At 41.1% G+C, this 27,000-nt stretch overlaps 1 protein-coding gene across 5 annotated transcripts in view; it reads right to left on the bottom strand.

The window, feature by feature from the left end:
• itprid1 (ITPR interacting domain containing 1) overlaps positions 1 to 27,000 on the bottom strand; it is a 43,428-nt gene that overhangs the window by 15,154 nt on the left and 1,274 nt on the right. For 3 of the 5 annotated variants that reach the window (XM_084747507.1, XM_084747508.1, XM_084747509.1), the window contains exons 3-12: positions 24,535 to 24,586; positions 24,277 to 24,314; positions 19,219 to 19,272; positions 15,757 to 15,805; positions 13,405 to 13,482; positions 13,048 to 13,250; positions 11,658 to 12,175; positions 7,486 to 7,546; positions 3,341 to 3,453; positions 802 to 3,225 (exon numbers count right to left, since the gene is read on the bottom strand). In XM_084747507.1, coding sequence (XP_084603633.1) covers positions 802 to 3,225; positions 3,341 to 3,453; positions 7,486 to 7,546; positions 11,658 to 12,175; positions 13,048 to 13,250; positions 13,405 to 13,482; positions 15,757 to 15,805; positions 19,219 to 19,272; positions 24,277 to 24,314; positions 24,535 to 24,586 — 3,590 coding nt within the window. Of the gene's footprint in view, positions 1 to 801; positions 3,226 to 3,340; positions 3,454 to 7,485; positions 7,547 to 11,657; positions 12,176 to 13,047; positions 13,295 to 13,404; positions 13,483 to 13,812; positions 13,940 to 15,756; positions 15,806 to 19,218; positions 19,393 to 24,276; positions 24,315 to 24,534; positions 24,587 to 27,000 lie in introns of those variants that run through there. The other 2 variants (XM_084747511.1, XM_084747510.1) reach the window with 2 other exon arrangements.

Below are 27,000 nucleotides of genomic sequence, written 5' to 3'. Positions count from 1 at the left end.
ACACACTGGGAAGCTATCAATGTTTAATATTAGGGTTGGGCAGTATCTATTTTTTCTCACCTTCATACTTTCCTGACAATTTGCCGTGGTATACGGTATCATGACTGTATTTGTGTAAAACTTGTGTTGAATGACTCAGCTCCACTGCAGACTATACTCCCTCAGTGTAGGCAGAGCAGATTATCCCTGCAGTTGGGAAACAACACATACTCACACTCTGGAGCTCTGCTTGAGGTTTCAAAAGTTGCAGCCTTTATTCACTGACAGGCTGTAACATACACCATACATTTACAGTGCTGCTACTGTACATTTACTGCCAGACCTGCAACTGCACAACTCACCTTTTTACTCAGTGTGCATTCACTGTCACTCTTTGCCAGCAGTAATCAGTAAACAGTAATCAGTCTGCTACTTCCCCTCTCTTGCACACACATACAGGCTTCCTTTATCATCAGGAGTACATCCAAACTACTCCAAGGGGTAAGGCATTTTTCTTTCTTACTGGTTAGTAAAGTCCCTCACATGCCATGTTTGTCAGCGCAGCTGCACTGTCTTGTCAACCCATAGACCGGACTGACCTCTGGTGGCACATACTGTACACTACATACAGCATCTCCATATCAATTTAACAGACAGAGGTGCATCTGTATTTTAGTTGAAAATTGTACTGCAGAATTTCTTAAAATACTGTTTTAGTATCAAACCTTTATACGGCCCAGTGCCATTTGATATGATTTGTGCATCTGACTTAATACACAGAGTAAAATAAGGAGACATTGTGGAGAGTGAGGTGTTACTCACAGGAATGTTTCCCACAGTCTGTTGCTTGTTGTAACTCTTCTCAGTACAGCAGGTACACTGATGGTCACAGGCGTAGTAACATGCCATGGTGGCTGACTGATCACTCTCCCAGAGCTTCTCCTCATCTTCATTCCTGTCCATCTCTTGCTCCTCATCAGGCCATAGCCCTTTATTCACAGAGACTGACCCAGGATGGTATTCTCTAGCTACTCCTGGGAGACAGTCATGTGACTGTTCATCATTACACAGCAGAGGGACGGATGGAGATGACGAAAAGATCAGTGTAGGTTTTTGTGTTGTTTCTAAGGCACTCATGGACACAGTTACTTTGTTTGGGACTATATGAAGAGGCCCATGTGATAATTTCTTGGTGAGAGCGTTTCGTTGAATCTGCAGGTCTGTCCAAGACTGGACAGCACGGAAAGGGGTGGAAGTGTCCAAAGGAGGAACACTAGGAAGGAGGATGGGTTTTGAGTCAGTTATGTAGGGAATATCCTTCCTCTGGACAATATGAGAAGATGGAGATGAAGACATCTGGACAGAAACAGAACGGGTTGATGGCTTGAGGATTGTAGGCCAGGATGGGAAGGGGCGTAGGGTTGAGGAGGAGGGTGGGTCTGAGGAGACAGGTGCATTTGTGGAGGTCTGGTCAGGGGCAACTGTTGTTGAGGATGACAAAGGCACAGCTCTGCCTGTTGATGAAAATGAATCTAGGGCTGGGCCTACAGGCAACATGAAATTCTCAGGAGATTCATCTGAGGCTTCACGGCTGCCTGACTCTCCAAGCACAGGAGTTGAATTGGAAACCTGAATGGGTTCTGCCCAGTAGACCTGCCCCTCAGTATCAAGCTGCTGAAAAAAGGCATCCAAATCTCCATTTTCACCATCCGAGCCGTCCACTGAGGTTTGAAATACCAGATCTAAGCTGTCAATCTCGATTAGATCCTTTGGTTCAGCTTCAGTTGTGCTCTGTGCCTCTGGAAAGTCATCATGTAAAACTAAAGAACTTCTGGGTGATTCACTTTCTGTGCTGTTCATTTCAATTTGACAGACTTCTCTTAACTCTTCTGGCTCTGTTACAGTTGAAAGCTCAAGTGCATTACAGTGCAGGATCGGTGGATCTATTTCTGTTTGGATACATAAGTCCTCAGAGACTAATCTGGAACCTTCTGACAGAGCGGCAGAACTTTCTGTATCTGAGCTGTAAACAACAGCCTCTCCAGTCTGCATAATGTCAGTATGTTTCTCACCCTCTACTTCTCCCTTTCCACTCACCTGAAGAGTATCCCCTGAATCCAACGAGAGGTGATCCATCTTAACATGAATAACATCTTGGACAGCAGAGGCTGGAGTAGAGTCTGTGCTACCATCATGTGAAAACGATCTGTCCTGTTGGGAGATGGACTGCTTTGTCAGGTCTGGAATTCTTCCAACAGCTGGAACTATGAGACCATTTGGCACAGGCGATTGGGATGACAAGGAAGACTCACAAACTGGAATAGAAGTATCAGGAGACAGGCAGGCCAGTGTGGCACAACCCTCTTTTAACTTTGAGTCCAGAAAGAGACTGTCCTTCTCCAACTGAGAGGAGAGAGTGGAGAGTGTTTCTTCCTCTTGTATTGTATTAAGCAGGGCTGTTCCTGGGAAAAGGGAATCTTTCTGATTGTTTTCTGGACTCTGTGAGAAGGACTCAGTTAGTGGGGGAGACACTAAAGGGGATGAACCATGATTATACAGAGTGGAATAGGGAGGTAAACAGGGGGGAGAGGGAGGCGGAGATGATAAGCCATCATCATGTGGAGCCACCTCAGTCCATTCTGGCTGTGTGTTCCCTGGACTCCCAGAGGAGTCAGACTGTGCAGGAGATGTAACAATTGAGGCAGACAATGGGTGATCCAAATTTGGAGAGGGAGAAACAGATGAGGCAGGAGGTAAAAAGGTAGAGCATGCTGTGTCTTCAGAGTCATGAGGAAGAGTAGAGAGGTGAGGGGCTGGAGCATCCTTCTCTTCACTTTTGATCTCCTCTGACCCTCCAATCAATGAGCCAAGTTCCATGGGAGAAGATGTAGGGGAGAGAGAGGTAAAAGAGGAAATTGAAGGGGGAGTTGGAGATTGGAGGTGAGTTACATTCTGTAACTCAGGTGAGGAAGAGCAAGAAGGTGGGTGCTTGCATACAAATGGAGCAGGTGGAGATTGCTCCTTATCTGGTGGCTTCTCCAACTCTGAAATTTGTGGGTTAGATTTTGAGACAGGAGACAGGGGAGAGACAAGGAGTAATGAATGTTGTGGTGAAGGATAGGGAGAGGAAAGGAGAGATTTATCAACACCAGTAGAAGTCAGAGATGAAGGGGTGTGAGAAATCAGGGAGCCTGGCCTCTCGCTGCTCTGGCTGTCAGTGCTCCCTCCTGACAAGCCCGACAGAGCCTGCAATCGGAGAGACAATGCAGACAGTCAAACATCCATACAGCAATTTACATCAAACTTCCAAAAAGTTGGGGGCTTGTGAGATAAGTAAATGTGCATCAGTAAGTGAAGAGACCTTGATGACATCGGATCTTGGTGACGTCTGCTGAGAAAGGGAGGGGATGAAGAGCTCCTCCAGAAAACCACTGCTGTCTGACTGGCAGCTGTTGGTCCGCATTACACCCTGCACTGCTCACACACACAAGGGAGGAGAGGGAAAAGAAAGGGAAGGCCGTGCATTATAATCATAACTTAACAACACCCAGTGTATCAGCCCAAAATGACAATTTGTGCCTAAAATATCTATCTAAGGCGTGCCCAAAGTAAACTGTAAACTATCTGAAGCGATTTGGAGAACATGCATGGTTCTGATCTCTTTTGAAAGGAAACACTTTGACTAAGCCAAGTTTTTGTCCCCAGTAGTTAGACTCACTTGTAAGTGCTAGTGGCACTGAACAACAGAAGTTTGAACACACTGAAGTCAAAGGTTTTTATTTCCACTTGAATTTTTTTTTCAAACAGGTGCCTGCAGTTGACTAAAATTGTGATTTATTAGCTGGAAAACACAATCACAGTGTTTGTGGAAACCACAGCATTTAGAGTTACTTAGTCCCAAGTTCAAATATGGTAACAGTACTACAGACAATGAATTTTGAAAGACTATTTTACACTGCATGCAGCAGCAATATGTATGCAAGTCTGATGCAGCACATCAAGCTGCATGTTATTTACAGTGAACCTGTTCAGAACCAATAAGAACTGATTGATCATATATCAAACAACTGCATCACAAGCTGGTTCTGCAGGGCGTAGAGATCTTTATGTTTCTCCATCTTGAGAATCAGTCTTTCCTCATACACTTCTCAACTGAATTAACTCAACTAAGTGATGACAAATGGGATGTGCTGTGAGTAGTGTGCATTTGGTTGATAGGATGTTTGTGGGTGGTTGCTAAGCATCGCACACAGGGGACAACCTGATGAGGGAATCCCAAAGTCATGGCTGAAAAAAGGTGAATGATATCAGGCATCCAATCGACTCAATGTACAACAGTTATATTTTTTCATATTCAACCTGTACCTTCAAAAATAAGACAGGAAGGGTATATATTCATGTATATTCCCAGCCAGGAAAAATACAGGAAACACACATATGATTTAAAACAATCAGATAATGTGTAGGACATCATTAGCAATTTTATGTGTTTAAACACTATTTTGTATGCTGCAGCAAGCTTGCAGCAGACAGCAAAAACTGAACTTTATATTTGCTGCATGCTGCAAGCCTGCTGCAGCCCCAGTGTGCTTCATTCACATCTGGTGTAAAACACGCAATCTGCTACCATTCTAATTAACGTATTTTGGCAACTGCGGATGCTGCACAGAAGATGTACAACAGTCGTGCTGCAAATGTGCTGCATGTGATATAAAATAGTAAGGTTATATTTGGAGATTGGACTGAAAATGCATCGACTGGACCTTTTCCAGTGTAACAGGACTGTTTTTGTCAGAATATTATTCATCAGTGGGTAACTACAAAACTTCAGTGTTGGTGGATCAATGTGATGGAATAGTGTGTTTTGGACTGAATATGGACTGGATCGATTAGACCAGGGGTATTCAACTAAAATTCAAAGAGGTCCAGTTAGAGAAAATTTCCTAAAGCAAAGGTCCGGAACATCATAATGTCTAACTTGTGTTATGATTTAGAGTGATATATACTGAAGTATTGTCGTAGTTGTATCAACATCTACATCAGGGGTGTCAAACTCATTTTGGTTCAGGGGCCACATACAGCCCAATTTGATCTCAAGTGGGCCGGACCAGTAAAATTAAAGCATAATCTATAGATTATTCTGCCGATTAATCGAGTAATCAGATAAGAAATATTGCGTGTTCTGCATTTTTTTCTATTACATTACATTTGCTTTATTTAAGAACAATGGTAATATACAAAAGAGAAGAGAAGATAAGAAGATAGATTTACTTTTACTGTTTTTACTTTACTTTCGACTTTTTTTTCCAAGGTTAAAGTAAAGGTAGTAATGTCTGCAGAAACCACAAACAGAAGATGGAACTAACTCTTTTAACAGAAACAGTCACCAGAATGTTTTGTTCACATGTTAAAATCACAACATTTTTCTTCTGGAGCAGGACGCTCCCAGACCCCCAGAGGACAGGGGACTGGTTTACCAACATGCCACCTTTTTCTCCTCTTATGAGTTTGCAGGTCTGTATTTAGTCATCAAAAAATACCGATAAGAATACCATTAAAGTACAACAACAGCAATAAAAATGTTGATTTTTCAAAAAAGGAAACAATAACATGCAAAATATTTAAATTGTAATTGAGTAAAAACACTAATACCACAATGTAAAAATATTTAAATAAAGAATGTGAGTATTTTTTCCATCACAGCAGGTCAGTGAATAGTGTTTCAGTGACTCTCTGTGGATCAGTGAATAGTGTTTTATTTATGGCGGCCCGCCACATTAAAAACATCGGCACCACGACATGATTTTCTATTTTTGGAGCTGCGCACCTTTTTCGGTCGTGTCTAGAAACTCTCGCAAGATTTGTGTTCGTTATTTCTACTAAAATAATCAAACTCGCACGATCTTTCGCAGGTCTAGGGTTCCCATCTAGACACAACCGTCTCTGTCTCTCTGTCTAACTAATGACAGCAGACTGTCTGTAAACAGCATGATGTTACACTCTGCAGTGTTTCACACAAAGACTTTATTTGTGTGGACACCCAGGTTTGGTTTGTCACCAATTTTGGCATTTTTATCTTTTTAATCAGTCCAAGAGGACGACGGTATCAGTGATTGATTAGTGATCAGTCTGCCCTCCTCTCCTCCCTCACCTGTTCACTCTGCTATGAGAAGATCTGAAAGTTTCTCACAGACAAACAGACTCTCCCGTTTTACATATAGGCCTCCTTATACAGTTGTTTAATTGTATAAGTGCATCTGGTTGGTGTCGATGTCATTAACCATCACTTTAGTTTCTGTTGTAATAAACTCCGTCATTAACAACAGTCTCCTCCACACGCAGCTTCTCTGCAGTTGGTCTGTGCGTTTCCTGATCCGCTAAACCAGCGCCGGAAAGACTAGAAAAGTTGTGGCACTTAAAATAGAAGCGTCTCGTCAAAATTTAAAATCTCTTAATAATTTATTGGTTGTAAGTCTGGGTCCGTATAGGACGGCGTGTGGATCCGGACTCGGACCGCGGTCCGCCTGTTAGGGACCCCTGGACTAGACCTTTGCCAGTGTAATGTTTTTGTTGGAATGTTACTGATTGATGGGTTACTATGAGTCTTCAGATGTGAGTTGCCCTAATCGTATAACTGTGCTTGTTTTGTGGCATTGATTTTACCCGCTGTTGTGTTTGTATCTGGAAATGGTTGTTGTCAGTGGAAACACAAGAATCTCAGCTTTGTAATAGTATGTCACATGAGTATACATTTTTGCAAAAATGTTTTATAACCCCCTGTCAAAGCCCAGGGGGGTTAAAGCAACAGACCATCATCTTTCAAAGAGGCACATGAGAGCATATCAGTTTCATGTCTGTGTGGCCAGAACAGAGATAGACCCGGGGTGTGTTTAACCTAGAGACTGGTAACAGGAGGAAACTGCAGGCCTTATCTTATTCTGGCAGTACTGCTCAAAATCTCTGTCTTTCAAGATGGCTCCTAATGTCTATAATGCTCCACTACAGGCTCTTTCATACTGTTATTTGTTCACTACAAAAATCATCACATGATTAAGACAGACAGAATAGAAAATGCACGACTGGTGAAATTCACCTCCCTTAACATCCTGCCCTGACAGAAAACAAGTGACATGCAGCATAATCAGCAATAATCTCAATATGAAAATGTCAAAAGCTTTTAATGACTTTGCATTTTCTGCATCATGGTAGACTGTCCCATGATATTGATACTGAATGCAAATGAATCCATAAATGTATGTGGCCATGAACTGCATATCTAAAACTGACACACTCCAAAACCAAATAAGCTGCTTGTGTTTGAAAAGCTTTATACAACTATTGTAATGAAAATGTTTGACTTTAAAGTATGTATCACAATGAAAATTCTGTTCAGAATCAGAATCAGAAATACTTTATTGATCCCGGGAGGGAAATTGTTAATTGTTAAACAATTTTAATGTTAAATAATGTTATAAATGTTAAGTAATTATATACTTTATGACCCACCTAAATTTACTGCTCCGCCTGTGTAGCTCCCTGTGATGCTATTTTCATCAAAACTGTGGATCTGGAATGAGATATGAAATACAACAACATTAATAAACTTTGCAGTGGGTAGTAATATGACCACAGGCAGCAGGCAAAATATTAGAACATGCATCTTCCTTAAGTGGACACACTTTTCACTGGCAACAGTCCATTCTAATGCAGGAAGTGATGAAGTGAGGAGGTAAAAAAAAAGCTTTTCATACTGTGAGTTTTTTGATATTTTACCAAGACCACCACCCTCTCCTCTGCTTAACTCTTTCACACTTGCAGTGTAACCCCACAGGAGCTGCATGTGTGAACACACGTCTAAATCAGTTGGACAGTTAACCATTCTAGCTCCCTTGTCAAAAGTCTTTTTTACAGGGCGAGAGTGGACATGTTTTCTGATTGCCTATTGTATTTATGTTTTTATTCCTCACATTAGACTTCCACACAGTCAAAGAAAGCAAAAATCTGCTCATAGTTAAGTTATAAAATCCTAGCACACCACTGAGCATCTCTCCTGCCTGTCTGAGACTTGGATTGTAAAGTTTGCTTTAAGTTTACTTTAGCCTGCCATGCTGTTACTCCTGGATTGTTCTGTGTATGATGAAATAATTTTAAAAAAGTGCATTGTCCTGACTAACAAAATGTGAGTCACATCTTCTCAACTTATGATTTAAATGACTTTCAAGGGGAAGCTCTGATGCAGTGTAGATATAATCACAAAAACAGTGATCATTAGGGATGAGTCCTCCTCCTCCTGCATCACTCCTGCAGGAATCTGTAACCTGTGGCTCCAGAGCCATGCAGTTCTTCCAGAGCCTCCCTGTGGCTTTGGAAAAAAAAAAAAAAAAAAAAAAAAAAAATATATATATATATATATATATATATATATATATATATATACATATAAGAAGATTGCCAACACCCTGAAACTGAACTGCAGCACGGTGGCCAAGACCATACAGCGGTTTAACAGGACAGGTCCCACTCAGAACAGGCCTCACCATGGTCAACCAAAGAAGTTGAGTGCACGTGCTCAGCGTCATATCCAGAGGTTGTCTTTGGAAAATAGACATATAAGTGCTGCCAGCATTGTTGCAGAGGTTGAAGGGATGGGGGGTCAGCCTGTCAGTGCTCAGACCATACACTGCACACTGCATCATATTGGTCTGCATGGCTGTCATCCCAGAAGGAAGCCTCTTCTAAAGATGATGCACATGAAAGCCCACAAATAGTTTGCTAAAGACAAGCAGACTAAGGACATGGATTACTGGAACCATGTCCTGTGGTCTGATGAGACCAAGATAAACTTATTTGGTTCAGATGGCATCAAGCGTGTGTGGCAGCAACCAGGTGAGGAGTACAAAGACAAGTGTGTCTTGCCTACAGTCAAGCATGGTGGTGGGAGTGTCATGGTCTGGGGCTGCATGAGTGCTGCCGGCACTGGGGAGCTACAGTTAATTGATGGAACCATGAATGCCAACATGTACTGTGACATACTGAAGCGATGATCCCCTCCCTTCGGAAACTGGGCCGCAGGGCAGTATTCCAACATGTTAACGACCCCAAACACACCTCCAAGACGACCACTGCCTTGCTAAAGAAGCTGAGGGTAAAGGTGATGGACTGGCCAAGCATGTCTCCAGACCTAAACCCTATTGAGCACCTGTGGGGAATCCTCAAACAGCAGGTGGAGGAGCGCAATGTCTCTAACATCCACCAACCCTGTGATGTCATCATGGAGGAGTGGAAGAGGAGTCCAGCAACAATCTGTGAAGCTCTGGTGAACTCCATGCCCAAGAGGGTTAAGGCAGTGCTGGAAAATAATGGTAGCCACACACAATATTGACACTTTGAGCCCAATTTGGACATTTTCACCTAGGGGTGTACTCACTTTTGTTGCCAGCGGTTTAGACATTAATGGCTGTGTGTTGAGTTATTTTGAGGGGACAGTAAATTTACACTGTTATACAAGCTGTACATTGACTACTTTACATTGTATCAAAGTGTCATTTCTTCAGTGTCCCATGAAAAGATAAATATTTGCAGAAATGTGAGGGGTGTACTCACTTTTGTGAGGTACTGTATATAAAATATATAGATTTCATTTCATTTCATTTTCAAGTATCATTGTTGTAGGTCATGTGTCGAACTCAAGGCCTGCGGGCCACATCTGGCCCGCGATTCAATTATATATGGCCCGCAAGATAATTTCACATGTCTATTATGAATGGCCTGTTGGTAAATAACACTCCCACCACTCATACTACAAGTCCCACAATGCACTGTGTCAGCTGCCGCGCAACTCGAGAAATAAATCAGCTTGCAATCGCGAAGACGCGAGCTTCTGTCAAACAACAATGTAAACAGGCTTGTCTGTTTAAGCAACTGACTCAGTGCAAAGAAACAGAAGTATTTGAGGAGGGAGATGAACTGCAGCTCCACCTGAAACCAGGTAAAAATAAGGCTGACCCACAGCAGAGAGAGAGAGCGAGCGTGTCAATATGGACAGATGTGTCGACTTGATATAAAAAACTTTTTATGATCATGACTCATAATATTAATGTACACTTCTGTGGTGCGCGATTTTTTTTACTCCAAGTCTGATGTGTGTACTTTTAAGTACTTAATTGCTGCATTATTGTAAATCACGATGAAGAGTCCAGACTCTGTCTCTCCTCTTCATCTCCTCAGTGTGTGTCAGTGTGCAGTTTAACCTTTACCTAAAATACTGCTGGTTCTGTGGTGCCATAGAAGCTACAGTTGACTTTTCTATTGAAGTTTTCAGTGCGTTTTGGCCTTAATGTTAAATTGAGCAGGTCAATATGTTCATCTGTACCTGATGGGCTAATGGGTTTGTAATATTATTATATGAGTCTAAAAAGATAAGGAAGTAGAATAATAATAAAGAACAGAACAGAAGAACAACAGTGAGAATGCTTATAAGCATTCCCACTAATTATCTCAACTAAAAATTATAGGTTGACAACACTTTCAAAAGTTTATTTCAAAGCTCAAGAGTTGAAGTTGGGCTCAAAACTCAAAAATCTATTGCAGTACCTTGCCTTGAAATGTTGGGCTGTCTCAACTGTTTTTTAAAGTGATTAATACAACTAAAATTTGCGTCATACCCTACATCTATGGCATGGTGCCTTTTCTTCTACATTCTGATGGTGGTTAGTCATCTTGAGTCTTCATAAGTTAGCTATGGATACCAAATTAAAAAAGAAAAAAAAAAAAGAAACGTTGTCCAGGAAAAAAATAATTTAATAATTGCCATTCCAGACAGATTTTTTGCCCTTTTTGGTCAAAAATGTCTCTTTTGATCATATAGTTTGTAGACCCCTGCTCGACCACCACTCGCCTAAATCAAACAGAGTATTTCCAACATGCGAGGACACATCTTGACACAGACGCACAGAAAGGGCAAATCCAGACAATCTCTAGACCTGATTCTGAGGACATAGTTTCAGTGTTTTGAGATGCTTTAACAGAACCATAAAATATAAGTCATGCTTTAGTGACAGGAGTGAATACTGAAGGTAAAACATCTGAAAAACATTGATTGAGAATGTTGTCACAGTCATTTGGTGAGGCTCATGTCCTACAAACACGTAGTCTGACTCACTGGATGTACTGTAGGTATATGCCTGCATTGTAGGCATCACAGCATCCATTATCTGCATCTTTAAAGTCCCAAGTAAATAATAATAATGATAATATAATAACTGTAAGTTTTTGTTTAGTGTCTAATTAAAAATACAATTTCTAGTTTTTCTCCAATTTGATACAAAGTGCAGTTTGTTATGTTTTATTAGGGTCATGTTGTGTTTGTTTAATGTCTGATAGATATGTAATTTCTAGTGTTTTGTCTAACAATACTTAACTTAATACAAAGTACAGCTTGTTACATCTTAGTAGTGTTGTGTAAAATAAAGTGTGACCCTATTTTGCACGGCACTGTTGTTGCATCCTGGCCCTACCTAAGATAACTGTGATTGGTTTGGAAAAAAACAAACAAGACAGAGAGTTTTTAATAGCAGAATCTAAAGCAGAATGGTAACATGTGGGGTCATACAACCCTGTCCTGATCTAATAGTGTTAATGTTGCTTTGATGAAGTACTGCAGTTGCAGCTGGACTTGCCTCTTCCATTTCAAATGATTCCTTGAGCTGCCCTGGGCTCTTCTTCCTCTGTAAAAACATGTGGGCTGTCAGGGGCTGACCTTCTCTCAGGGGGAAGGGTCTAAGTGCTCCTTCCTGGGCTGTCAAAGAAGTCTGGGGATGGGCCTGAGGGTCTCGACCAGCTCCTTGCTCCTCTGCCAGAGGACTTAGACCTGCAACCTCCTGAAGTCCAGGTTCACCACTTTTTAAGAGGCCTCTTTTATCTCCAAGGCTAGACGGAGCTTGCAGTGATTCAGGTGCAGTGCAGGGAGGAGAGGTGGCAGTAAGTGTGGTTACATCCTGGGTTTTATTGTTGTGGATTTGACTGAGTGACTTCTTTGATGCTCGTCTGAACAGCATGCCCACACGCCTCCTTCTCTCTCGGGCCTCAGGAGGCAGCTCTTTCCCCTGGTCTTCTCTGAGAGGGGAGGAGAAAGACCCGACCAGAGAGGAGAATGCTGTAGTTACCTGCTGGAGAACCTCCAGCTGTCGAAAACGATCTGAAGGACACCGAGGACAAGAAAGAGGACAACGTTATCCACTGATATTACACCAGATCTGACATTTCTAATGCCATAATTATAATCCAACATCTAGGGCCCCATCTTACACTATCTAAGGCCCAAGCTGAAAGTGCACAGCACAAGCTATTTAATTTATTAAAGGTGTGCCCAAATCCAGTTTTTCTGTCTTGCGCCAGGGGCACAGAGGAATCCAGCGCTGTCCCATCCCTTGCACCAAGAGCGTACAGTGGGATACACCTGTCAGCTGTGCCCAAGTATCCTGGTTAATTCATGTATGAGTTTAGGCTACTGAAGATAAAGTTGCAACATGTCAAAAAGAAATGGTCAAACTGCAGGAATTTGCTTGGCAGCACAGTGTTACTTTGATTAGCAAACAATTAGGCTGCAAGTAGAGTCACTCAGTGCACTGTGGCTGGTTTAGTTTATCTAGAGATAATACAGATTTCTGCCTCCATCAACCAATGGATTGTTTGAAGAGTAGGTAGAATTTCAGTCCTCCATGATTTTTTCCACAGGTCTACAAATCTACATGGGAAGAAACAAGTAGTTGTGCTCTCAAAAATGTGTTGTTTTGACTAAATACATGAATTCAGTCAATCTGAGCATGACTTGTGGTTCCTCGCACTTGCACCTGGCTCCATATACTTTTGATCTGGGTCTGTTCTTTCCTTTTAGTCAATATCCCTGAAGCCTGCTTCCAAAATTTTGTAGAACAAGGAAGGATAAAAAGAGTGAATCATACCAATATTAGGATGGCACAATAAAACATTGTCATATATGTAACACTTGTTGGAAATGCTTGTCTACACCTACACACCATGGATCGTACTGTTAAGAGTAAGACTTACTGCTGACATCTGGATTCTCAAGGTCCAGCCGGTTCTTCTGGGCCTCCAGGAACACCTGGAGGTTTATTCCCCTTGCCTGAGACTGATGATTGATGAATCGAGCTGGGATGCGTCCAGAGAGGTCAGGTTCATCACAGCCAAAGCCCAGATCCAAGAGCACCTCCTCCGGGTCATCATTCCACAGGTTGAGTATGTCCATCACACTGCCAACAGCAGAAGAGCCAATGGAGCCAAGTCCATGACACTACTGTACACAGACAAATAGTTTCATCTGAAGTGTGTGTGTGTGTGTGTGTGTGTGTGTGTGTGTGTGTGTGTGTGTGTGTGTGTGTGTGTGTGTGTGAGGCTGTGTCTAACCTGAGTGGTCCAGAGTGACCTGAAGTTGCTGAGCTAAAGCTGTTCCACCTGCTGAGAGCTGGACTTGACCTGCTCCACCTGAACAGGTACAATACACAACCAAGTGTTCATGGCTCTGGCATGTATTTATTTATGGCTTGCTGACAAGCCAACAATGAATTGATGCTATTAACAACAACAAACAACAAAGCCTGATATATTTTATTTCTATGTGCCATAGAGTTGCAGCATCTTTGTGCTGCCCCTAATTAATTTACCACTGAAAATACTTCCTAACAAACACACATTGTATAAACACATTGTTTAATCAGTCAAATTTCAAAACTGTGAGATTTTAATTAAGATGTACCTTCAATACATAACAGAAAAATGCATATATATACTGAATAACAGCTGTTGTATACTCACATCTTGCTGCTGGTCTTATTGATGAGAACACTGTCTAACCTGCTCTCCTTGATGTTTTATGGTTCTCCCCTCTGCTCTCAGCTGATTCATATTTTCTGCACAGCTGTCAAGCACTGTAATAACTTTCCTCTGGTGCTTTTGCTTTCTATGCAAACTGTGCTGCGTGCTGTGCAGAGGGCCAGGTGAGGCTTATTTGCCTGGTAAATATGACTTGTAGTTACGTGTCTAACTATCTGTTCAGGTCCACAAGTTGTTATCACAGCCTGAACCAAATGCCAGTCAAAGACACACTGCGGTAGTAGAGGATCATGTCATAGTGTTTAATTAACCACAGAACATTTTCTGTGAAGCTAATATAGATAACACGTCACAGGAACAGCTATTGAAGCTTCTTCTAATCACTCTGTCCATTTTGCATAAAGTTATCAGGTCCTCTCAACATAATGCTGCTTTCTGTTGCCACATTATAGTTCATGTCTTTATGACAGCTCACTTTATGCTTCAAGTGTATGTTATGTAATATGTGTCTCTTGCTCCTCTTGCTCTCTCTCTCGCTCTCTCTCTCTGTCTCTCTCTCACACACACACTCTTATATCAGCCCTTTTAAGTAGCTTTTGCGTTGTGCTGCATTCCATTTATCTGCCTCTCAGACACTAAATCACCATAACAAATAAATAACAAAGACAACTATTTATAATTATAACAGCAAACTATAAGCAGAGACCAAGACCATGACAACATGCAACATAGCCAAGCCAAGAAAAGCTCATTTTACTCAGAAGGATCAACAGGTACATAATGTTGAGGAAGTTTGTCAACAAATGAAATGAAATCAAATAAATGAGTACACTTCTGAATTATTTTTAAGAATACATGTTTGAATATTTGTATTTGCTCAGGGTTTGATGAAGTCTGTCAATGAACACTATACCTGCCTATAAACACAGACAGTGAGCAGATATTGAGCTGTTATAAACATATGATGGCAAGTCTTAACTATACACAAACACTCTGTCCACTGTGTGGTTAGAGCAGACACTGTTCATAACACCTTCAAACCTTTCGTGCAGAACAGGGTTATGACATACTTGCCAACTCTCCTGATTTTCCCAGGAGCCTAATAGTTTTCATTGTCCTCTCCTCATTTCCTCCCAGGATCAAAGTTCTCCCTGCATTTTTCCTATTTATGACAAATTTTTACACCATTTCTGGTACTGCACAGTGTGTATAAGCCCTATGACTCGTATGACTCACTCTGTACTCTTCTGAGAACTTAAAAGTAAAATTAAAGTAAAGTATTTGACATAAAATTGCTGTTGTCTGATTGTGCTCTGATAGATGCTCCTACCTTAGGTTTGTATGATATGAAGTGAACTAGCAGCAGCAGCAAAAGAAAAAGTATACTTACAGGGTTAAAATAATAATTTGTTCTTTCAGCATGAATATATTCAGTCCAGCTCAGCATGGGTTACTAAACACAGCAGAAGTTTGTCTCTAATAAGGTTCTTTGTGTTACAACATTAACCTCAGCTAAACCTTTCACATTCTGCCAAAAACAAAGCATGCAATTGAATATTTGTGATGGATGCAGGAAATGTCAAGAGTTTCAGGGGCCTCTGAAATACTGCCGTCTTCACAAAATAAATCTGTGTTTGTGTGTTGCAGCCAAAATAAATTTCATCTTTCAGTATTTCCAACCTAGAATCAAAAGTTTCAGATTCTATCCAAGATTTAAACTGAAGCATTAGACGACTTAAGTCAGATCAGTTTCACTTTCAGTCACTGGCATAAAGTAACCACACACATTGGATATCTAACAGTTGTTTCAGAATGAATTCCAGCAATGTGCTGTGTGATTGAGGTCAGCCTCACTTTACGCTGCTGCCTGTGTGGCTCTGTATGTTTGAGAGGAGATAAGAACAAGAAGAAGAGAGGTGTCCTTACCGCAGAAACTCCTGGACCGTTCTCACTCCCTGGTTACCATATAAAGACGCTGCAGGGGAGAAAAGTCATGTTATCTGCATGGGGAGCAAACAGGGCATGATGAGCCATAAATGACACAAGAAGAGAGGGGAACTCCAGGAAAGGAGGATGGCAGAACACAGGGAAACATCTCCCCGATTTTGTGTGTGTGAACGTCAGTACATCCTGTCCAGGTCTGGTGTCAAGGCTCCTCAAGCTATATTAGGAAAGTGTTTCTCTCTGTCTCTCGCCCTCCCTCCCTCTGTCTCTTCTTTTTTCCTCCAGAGGGTGTTTGGGTTTTGGCAGTCGCCTCTACCTCCCTCTCCCAGACTGGGACTCCATTTGACACTGGCACGGTGTCAAGAACAAAGTTGTTCTCCCTCTCTATTGCTATACCTTGTGTTTTTTTAAATGCACACATTACTGACAAAAAACTACCCTTATATCCACTTAACCTGCGGGCATTTGGGTGAGAAATGTATCTGTTTCTTATAAACACCAAATCAAAAAAAGAAGAAAGAGTGCTTTGAAATTTCACGTCATTTGCCCTTACATAAGAGCAGACACAGACGCAAAGGTAGGGTGGAGAAGACAAGGCTGTACTCAGACTCACACTGTGAAGGTACTGCAGGCATTTGTGTAAACTGATGTGTAGCAGGTTGAATTTGATCTGTTGAATTTACAGAGGAAATGTTGGCAGTGAAAATGGCTTTGTTGAAATTGGGAACCACTTAGCCTCTTGTTTAAAGCTGTTTGAAGCGGCACAGACAGTGTAATCAGCAGAGCTTTTTACTTCATTCTTCAGTAGAATGAAACATTTTTTAAGTGGATGTTGCTGCTGTATCACCTACATACAAGATCCCATCCAGGCATATTTTAAGACATGGATATGCACTGCCTGGAATAATATTGTGTCTGATATGATTTTCCTCATAAGACTGAACAACATGAAAAATCCAGAAGCTATGAAAATGCAAGTAAATAAACGATAAAAAGTCCCAGCAGAGGATGTAGCTCCTGTGCCGGCTCCGGAAGTCTAACCTGCTTCAGGAGCTCCTGATATAGTTCTACACTGCAATCATCCAGGCTGTTCTCTGTTCATTCATCACTGTCTGGTTTGGATCGACAGTCAGGACCACAGACAAAATCAATCAGGGAACCCTTAGCCTATCATCTGACAATGGTTAAGCCTCTGGTGGTAACAGCCAGTGTTACAGCATACCCATAGGATATCCAGAATTCCTTTTCCATGTGACATTCACACAAGCAACTAATGTTTAAACAGATATCAGCATATAATTTAAATGCTGATAAAAAGCTAATACAAAAGCTAAATCATTGTCAGTTGATAGCTGATGGGTTTTGGGATTGCACTTTGGCCAATGCATTCTGCCTCTTTTGCTCTCCACTTGAGCTGTTTATCTGCATGCAAGTCCACTCAAACATAACTTGTAAGTACTATTCGGAATACTCACAGAAATAAGAACACTTCAATACCAAAATCTTGTCCCTTGCTTTACAGAGATTAGGCAATGGCCAGAAAATGTCATTGAAGAACACTGGACACAGCCTGTTCCCACCTCTCCCCTCTCATAGGCACTACAGAGCATTGTACATCAAAACAACCAGACACAAAAACAGTCCTCCCACAGGCCATCACTCTAATGAATAACCCTCTAACACCAAAACATCCAGGTCCTTACATTATACAGCAGATACATTTGTACAGTTTAAAATGCATCATTTTTAACATGTATATCATCATTCACTGTAACTGTCAATATAAATCCTGCATGTTGTATATACTGTATATTAACATGTATACATGCATATGTACACATGCTGTTTACATTCCTTCAGATGTAAATCCAAAAAATGGACCCCAGGAACTGTATGTGGTCACCTGCAGTCACATGACAAAACAACCGGATGGTAGTTTCATTGTAGCTCAGACCTCAGAACTATTTTACTCCACCAGCATCCCAACTCATCACATACTGACAAAATGTCACCGCCCCTCTGCATCTAATATTGAGGCAAAAAAGAACGTTTGGCTGCTGTATCTGAGGCAGTAAGAAAGCCATTTTTAACACATGATTGATGCTGTGAAATAGTGTCACTTGACACAAGTCATGTATCACTGAAGTCCTTGTGCTTGTTTGAGCCATCCATCCATCCACCCCACCATGTGTGGACTTTCTGCCTCTTTATACTACGTCAGCAGCCCCAGATGTTTTATACAGAACCAGATTAGTTTACATTGACGTTGCTTAAAAAACCTTGTTCCTTAGTTTCAGCCGCAAAACTTATACTGACTGTGTCTGGATGAGTTGCCGAGGGATGGTGACATTTGTCTGTATTTGACAAGTTGAGGGTGAGACTGGGCTGGTATGTCCACATTCCAACCAAAGGTCCAAATACAATGACCATGCCTACACAAATGTTCCTAACTGCCTTCCTTGTCCTCATTCTGGTCAATCTGACTGTATTTTCTGGCGTCTCCTGCCTGCCTACACCAAGCTGATAAAAAGGGTCAAATCATCAGTTAAAACAGTTTAAGTGTGGAAAGATGAAGGCACAACAGCTGTGCAGGACTGTTTTGAGTGCACAGGCTGCCAGATGTTCAGGGATGCTGGCACCCAGAAGAACTACATCTATCCAGTGCCAAAAGAGCTGCCATTCAGTCAGGTGACAAGGAATCTTACAGCACCACCAGAGCAAGACTGACAGCTGGATCAATGAAGCAAACTGTAGACACCAGCAGAGACTGGAGAGAGACCTCAACACCAAACAGGCTACAAAAGAAAGAGTGACCTATCATGTGTGAGGCCACATCTCCTCAGCAAAGAGTCAACTGTAAAGTCTACTACACATCCAGAGGAGGTGCCTCTGTCAATAGTGAGGATGTGAGAAAAAACTCTCTGAGCTGCTCAGACTAAGGTCTTCTGTACTCATTGTCTTCAACACTCCCTGTATGTGCTGAAGGAATACCAAAGAACTCTGAGGTTCTCCAGATTCATTCACAGGCTTAGAGTGAGACAATGCTTGTGAGCCTGTTAGCCTGTGGATACTATCCCTGGCTGCCTGCAGAGTTTGACACTGTAGTTTGGTGATAGGTGACAACTTTTAATGTCAGTACATGTTAATATTTTAAGATGCATATTGCTTCATCCTCACTTCCTCAATACCCGTATGTGTCCTGCCCTGGTGTTGTCAGAAAGTTGCAACAATACTGTGCAACAATATTGATAAACTTGAAAAACTCCATACATTCAGTTGTCTGGACGCATGTATACTGAGGCAATACAACATTCTCACTTCCCCACACCACCCAGCACCCTTCTCAGTGTAAATACACAAGACCACATGGCTTGTTTCCAAAATGACAGTGTGTTTGCAAGAGAGTGCCAAAGCACCCTAAAGTCCAAGATACGAAGCTATTACCTTCAACACCCAGGGCCAGGTCATCGTCACTGCTGGGGTTCCTCCTGAGAGGCTCTGTAGGGGACACAGAACACACCAAATTGAAAACCAGAAAATACTATGACAGATATTTATAATGCATGTGCTGAATTATTGGTGGGAGAAATGAGGAGAAGATAAGATGACATAAACCATGATAGAAATAAGCGCCAATAAGAATAGCAAGTAAGAAAAAAAATAATGGAGGTATATAAAACCAAAACAAGAAAAGAATGCAAAATAGAAATTATACAAGAGCATTTGGAGACAAAATGACAGATAAATTGACAAGCACTGGGGATGCACAAGCCAGTGCCCACAGGCCCAGATAGATGAAGACGATCATGTCAGGAAGGGGATCTGGTCTAAAAAGCCTATGCCAAATCAAATACATGGATCCATATTGGGTACTGACTCTTTTAACTGAAACAGTCATTTTGTTAACATGTTAAAATCATAACATTTTTCTTCTGGAGCAGGACGCTCCCAGACCCCCAGGGGACAGGGGACTGGCCACCTTTGCCACCTTTTTCTCCTCTTAGGAGTTTGCAGGTCTGTATTTAGTCATCAAAAAATACCAATAAGAATACCATTAAAGTACAACAACAGCAATAAAAATGTTGATTTTTCAAAAAAGGAAACAATAACATGCAAAATATTTAAATTGTAATTAAGTAAAAACACTAATACCACAATGTAAAAATACCTAAGTAAAGAATCTGAGTATTTTTTCCATCACAGCAGGTCAGTGATCCGTGTTTCAGTGACTCTCTGTGGATCAGTGAATATGGCGGCCGCCACATTAAACCACGACATGATTTTCTATTTTTTGAACTGTGCACCTTTTTTGGTCGTGTCTAGAAGGTAACTCTTTATTTGCACAACTCTTGCGAGATTTGTGTTTGTTATTTCCACTAAAATAATCAAACTCGCGTGATCTTTCACAGGTCTAGGGTTCCCATCTAGACACGACCGTCTCTGTCTCTCTGTCTAACTAATGACAGCAGACTGTCTGTAAACAGCATGATGTTTCACTCTGCAGTGTTTCACACAAAGACTTTATTTGTGTGGACATCCAGGTTTGGTTTGTCACCAACATTGGCATTTTCATTTTTTTAATCAGTCTGAGAGGACGACGGTATCAGTGATTGATTAGTGATCAGTCTGCCCTCCTCTCCTCCCTCACCTGTTCACTCTGCTGTGAGAAGATCTGAAAGTTTCTCACAGAGAAACACAGACTCTCCTGTTTTACATATAGGCCTCCTTATACAGTTGTTTAATTTTATAAGTGCATCTGGTTGGTGTCGATGTCATTAACCATCATGTTAGTTTCTGTTGTAATAAACTCCGTCATTAACAACAGTCTCCTCCACACGCAGCTTCTCTGCAGTTGGTCTGTGCGTTTCCTGATCCGCTAAACCAGCGCCGGAAAGACTAGAAAAGTTGTGGCACTTAAAATAGAAGCGTCTCGTCAAAATTTAAAATCTCTTAATAATTTATTGGTTGTAAGTCTGGGTCCGTATAGGACGGGGTGTGGATCCGGACTCGGACCGCGGTCCGCCTGTTAGGGACCCCTGCTCTATGTGATTTGCCACCACTTGTAATGGGCACCACTGGTGGCTGTCAATGAGGTGGGCCGGTACAAAAGTGGCAGTCTTTCCACAAGGTCTTCCTTTTGCGCCCCCGTCATCACCGGCGCGTCACTTCTGGGTAAGAGGTTGTTTGGCCCAACAGGTATGGCTGGCCTCACAGCTTGTGTTACTGTGCTTACGGCATTATTGTTGTAGGGCAGCTGCTTGTGTGCGACTCTGTGCCTCCTGTGTGTGCTGCTGCGTTTGTTTGGCTGTAGTAAGTGGCCTGCTCTCTCTTTGTGGCATCGTTGATGCTATCAGGTGGCTAATGTTAGTGTGGTTGCAGGTAAACGCTGGTGGCTGCTGGGAGCCGTCCACCCCCCCCCCCCACCCCCCCACCCCCCCACCCCGTCTGTGCTGCTAAGTAGATATGTATGCATATCATAGCATCATTTTTGTAGTGTGTGTAGCATTACTGATAGTACTTTTCTTCATTAGGTGCTACCATAACCAGCTCACTGGGGCCGCTGCCGTTTTGTCTCCGCTGCTGCTTGTCTCTGCTGCTGTTTGGTCTCCACAACATCTGCTGTTTGTCTCGCCGCTTACGGCACACTGCACCCTTCAGGACTTTCACAGTTGTGCTTCCACTAAATAGACATTTTTGCTGTTCTGGCTCCATGTCCCATTTTTGGCCACACGCTACGGGCCGGGGCACAATACTTTTTACCGGGGTTTGGTCCCTTCTTTTACATAGACTGAGTGTGTGAAAGTGTGGGTTATTTTTTGTTATTTTTGGATTATTCATAGGAGTTTATTTGTATATTTTGATTTTGTTTGCTTGTATAATTTACAATTTAATTAGGTTAATTTGAGAGATTTTCTGTAGGTAATGGTTTGGGTTCTGTTCTTTTCTTTAGCCTTGTTCTTTTTGTTTACATTTGTTTAAATTGTTCTAACTGGGCAGTTATTGTTTGAAGTATTTTGTTAAGTTTATTCTTGTGAATTGTTTGATTTTTGTTAGGTTTTGACTCATTGATTTCTTGTTTTGTTTTGTTGCAACCCCCGCCAATTTGTTTTATTTCCCCCCCTTTTCAGTTGCCGGAGGCCGGTGGCAGCGGTGCTGGTGTTTTGGTGGTGGTATACCCCCCCGTCCTGTCTGCTGTGTCCCTGGAAGTGGGTTTGTTCACTGAGACTGTCTGCCACGTGTGCCCGATGATTTAAATTGATTCCCTTACTTTGTTCTTTCGGTGGATCCCTCCCCTGCACTAGCTCTCACCCATCCACTAGGCCTCAGACCTGATTAGGGTTCCCCCCCCTTCCTGTGTGAATGTTTAGTGTTGTTTTAGAAGAATGATTACCGTATTTTCCGGACTATAAGTTGCACTTTTTTTCATAGTTTGGCTGGTCCTGCGACTTATACTCAGGTGCGACTTGTATAAATTAAAATATATAATTTGACATGTTCCTAAATGTTATTTCACACTGACCGACATGACCAAGGAGTAAACATTACCTACAGCAGCAAGAGGGCACTCTAGGCTTGTGACAACTACCGGTATCTGCTACGAATGTACCACTGAAAATTTATTTAAACATTAACTTAAAGACAACTGAGAAAGACTTAACACAAATGCCCCCCAAAAGAAAATCATATTCTGCAGATTACAAGCTACAAGTAGTGAAATATGCAGCCGAAAACGGTAATCGAGCAGCAGAAAGAAAGTTTGGACTGAGCAAGAAACTTGTGAGGGACTGGCGAAAAGCAGAGGTTACTCTTACTGCAATGAAGAAAACAAAGAAAGCTAACCACAGAACACTGTTCCATTTTCAGTCAGTCCATCTCAAATAAGCTCAGGTCCAGTGAAGTCAGTGGTGTCTCTGGATGTTGATATGTTACTTTTGCTTTGTATGTAGAGGCAGTGACTAATGGTATTCCAAAGTGTTCCCAAACACATTTAGTAATATTCTTTATACAACCATGTTGTTTTTTAATGATTGCCCTCTGAGGGATTGAGGTCACAGATGTTCAGTGTTGGTTTTCAGCCTTGCCTCTTCCATGCAGAGTTATCTAGATTCTCTGGATCTTTTCATGATATAATGGATTGAAATGCCTAAACTCCTGCTTGTTTCTCACAATTAAGATTCTTGAGAAGAAATGAGATTCTTATTTTGAGCTTCAATTTGATATACAGCTAGATAGATAGTGATTAGTCATGTTTATCATTCTGTACAACCTACCATCACTGTGGTCTGGGCAACTTTCTGTAATAAAACACAGAATTGTATAAAGTTCCGTTTGGCCACAAACAAATCCAGCACAATGAACAATCAGGCTGAGTGACAGACAGCCGAGCAGGGCTGCTCTACTTGAAGGTGAGGGGGGCAGAGCAGGTAGGGGCACGAGGAGCAATTTGTTGTTCCCATGGTTTTCTCAACCAGCATTTGCATGCTGTTTGAATGGGCTGACCTCACGGCAGGGTGGGGGATGTGTGTAGTTAGATAATGCACACTAAACAACACACCCAACAACATGTGGTGTGGTCTGTGATTTTACACTTCCAGATTCATTTACACTCTTATTAATCCAGAGAGGAGCTTTCCTATGGAAAGGAAATGTGAAAGTATAAGACACTCCTCAGCCAATTATACTGTAGGTATAATTGTCCATTAAAAACTTTAAAAAAATTCTTTCAAGATGTTTTGGATAAGAATATAAGGGATATGAAAAAATAAACACTAAAGTTTGCTTTAATTGTGCCTGAAAAGTTGAGCCTGTTCAGGCCCAATGCTGACAAAATTGTTTGAAACCAACCCAAACCCAACCCTCATTGGAAAGTTCAGAACCAGAACCCGAATCAGAACCAGAACCCGACTACAGCCTGACATTTTTCTTCACAAGCTTCCCTCTATGTACCAAACAGTAGGAGTTTTCAGTGACAAGGACAATACATGCAGGAAATTGGAATTGGCAGCAACTACATTGGGGAGAATAAAAAAAAAAGAAAGAAAGAGATATAGTACAGCCAAAAACCTGACTTGAGCCCATGAAATATGTGTGAAATAAGGTCTGACCCAACCTGAACCCATTTGGGTTTGGGTTTGGGTACAGATCTCAAGCTCTATAACTGTGTATTTCACTGCACAGCAGTTACTGTATGTTTGTATGTTCGCTTACTCACTAAACACCTCTATGACAATACATGCAGCCTCAGCATTCATTTTCTTCTCAACAGTTGAGAAGCTGGCTGAGCTCTCTGACAGACAAAATTTGACTATAACTCTTCACCTTCTTCCACTCCAGTCACTGAAAAGCTCACCGACTACAACAGAATTGTTCTGAATCAAGCATTGTACTCACCACCATGTACTACTGAGTCACACAAAGAAGACGACAATAACAAACACAAAAAAGGCGACAAACACGTCCTCAGTTAAAACAGAGAGAGAGACGGATTTCCATTAGTCGTACCTGCAGCTTCCCGCTGTGGCTCATGCTTTGCATCTTCCCTGCAAACACAGGTCACATTTTATTAGAAGGAGGGACAAGTACAAGAAAGTGTGCACACACACACACAACACACAAAACAAAGCATTCAAGCAGAAGATAAATTCATTGCACAATTGTAAAATGGAGTATTATTGGAAGGCAAAGTAAAGCTTTACAATGTTGAGCCTTTTTGTAAAAATCATTTGTAAAAATATGTAAAAATCATATCTTGATACTTACACAGTGACTGTGCTGGTGAGCCATTTCCTGACACTGTCCCTCCTCGAACTTCCTGTGGTCAACATGATGCATTACATTATAATGAGGCCTGTGACGAGCAACCACTGATGCAAACACATGAAGTGACACAAGCAGGAAACTTCCACTGAGAGCTGGTTAATTAGCTAGTTACTAAAACATTTAATCACCCCTCAGATAGTTACCTGCATGTGATATGTGAGATTTGTCCTGGGTTGGTGTCTCATTTTAGAATTGGGGTTTTTTTTTTTTTGTTTTTTGTTTTGGATAACTCTTTACAAGGTTCATTTATTCATTATTCTAGAACAGCAGGTTTTATAATGAAATCCAATTAAGTATCGTCATTCTACTCACAACACAAAAAGAATTAATGAATATTAAGTCATAAGTTTTTTTATGTGTAAAAATACTCTTGTGTGGTGTTTAAGTAGTGGATATTTTTATGTGTTTATTCTCCTTGTTTTGGTAATTTATTTATAAAACAAAACCTGTCTACAAACTTGTAAATCAGAAGGATAGAATGTTATACATTAGGTCAGAAGTCAAAAAAAGAATTTTAAAAATAAGATCCGAGTTGTAATTAAAGCTGCAAGCAGCATTGGATGAGCCCTCACGCATCTGTGCAAGCCAGGACATGCGACAACTATGACTAAAGCAGCTGATTGGCATGTACATGTCCTCAGTCCGGGACTCTGATCAAACATGAAATTTGGGGTGGATTGGATAATTTCCACAGAAGTTATGGCAAGTTCCTGTGCTATGGTGAAAAATCAAGTGCTGGAAGCATTGTGATCATCAAAATTTGATTGTTACAGCATTATCAACTTCATAAGGCTTTTCTGACCACATTTGAATTTTACATAGTCAACCTTTTAGAAGGAACACAAAGTCTAAAGTCTAAAGCATGTCATTTCCTGTTGCCAGCAGGTGGTGCTATGAATATGACTGAATATTGTCATGGAGATGTGTTCAGGGCAGGACTCTTATCAAACGTGGAGTTTTGTGCAGATTGGACCATTGGATCAAAGTTCTAGCAATTTTCTGTTTCATGGCAAAACATCAAAATTCGACGCCATGGCTACGCCCTTCAACAATAGCTAAATCTTTAGTACTGGCATACACTGTCAATCTGATTTGTTCTGCAGGATGAGTTTGTTAAAATACAGCATGTGGAAAAATGCTAAAAAATCCATATTGGTCAATTTGGAAAACCCAAATTGGCCAACTTAATTCAAAATGATCAACTTCCTGTTGGGTTTAGACTATGTCCCCGAGAGACTTTTTTGTTTGTCTAGCCATGACATGTTTGCACAGGTTTTTGTGCATGTCGGTGTGATTTGGCAGTCCAGTTTTCAAGGTCTATCAAGCATGTGTAGCCCCTCAAAAATGCGACATAAGAGGACCAAGACAAAGAACAAGAAGAAAAAAATAATAATATAATAATATAATATATAATATAATAATAAAATCCAAAACAGTCCTCGCACTATTGCTTGGGCCCTAATGAACCACAATTTTCATAAAAAGAAACTAGTATAACAATGGTGACACGACGATGATGAAAATAATGTCACTCTGAAATGCTGTCATATAATGTCAAGTATTGCCTTTGTTAAAGATTCTATATACGAGACTGAGAACAGTAATATTGCAGTAAAGAACTATTTGCTATATAAGGACATAGTGGAGTAATGGTGTCCTTAGCAGAGAATGAAGTCACACTCCCCCTGTGTGTGTTTGAATCTGTTTTCTGTTTTGGATGCATGTCAGTGCACACGAGCTGCACAGTTAAATAGCTCCAGCTCGACTCTGACCTGGATAATTGCAATTTCTTATTACCAGGCTGCCCCAGTAAGTCTCTAAAGACACTCCAGTTGGTACAGAATTCTGCAGCAAGTGTGCTGACAAGAACTCAGAGATGGAGGAAAAGTGATCATATTCATATTTCTCTGAATTATATATGGATATATAATATAATAGAATATAACAGAATTCAAATCATTCTCCTTGCATACAAATCACTTAATTCCACAGTCTCAGTACACCATTACCCCAGTAGAACACTGATATTATGAATTTGTTCTGGAAATGTTGCAATCACTAGACACTGCCAAATGTCATGTATAGCACTTTTAAGACGTTTACTTGTGCTGCAGAATACTTCAGAGCAGGTTTAGGGAGCAACAGATAACATTTAACAGGATTATGTAATCTGGATACAAAAAATAGCTATATTCCATTACTGTTACAGATAAAAAAAAGACATAATCAGATTACATATACATTTAGTGAAAATGGGAATTATTAGTGGAATTATAATGTTAAAATATAGAACAATATACTACCATGTGGTACTGTGTACCCCAGTACACACACAGCTGCCAATTCATTATCATGGTTCCTTTACTCCTCTCTGACAGTAAACTAAATATATCTTACTTGTGGACA

The sequence above is a fragment of the Lutjanus erythropterus genome, chromosome 21 (genome assembly GCF_056507025.1).
Source record: "Lutjanus erythropterus isolate fLutEry1 chromosome 21, fLutEry1.hap2, whole genome shotgun sequence".
Taxonomy (NCBI): domain Eukaryota; kingdom Metazoa; phylum Chordata; class Actinopteri; order Lutjaniformes; family Lutjanidae; genus Lutjanus; species Lutjanus erythropterus.
Note: the sequence above shows the minus strand (reverse complement) of the source record. Positions and strands in the feature narration are given on the sequence as shown.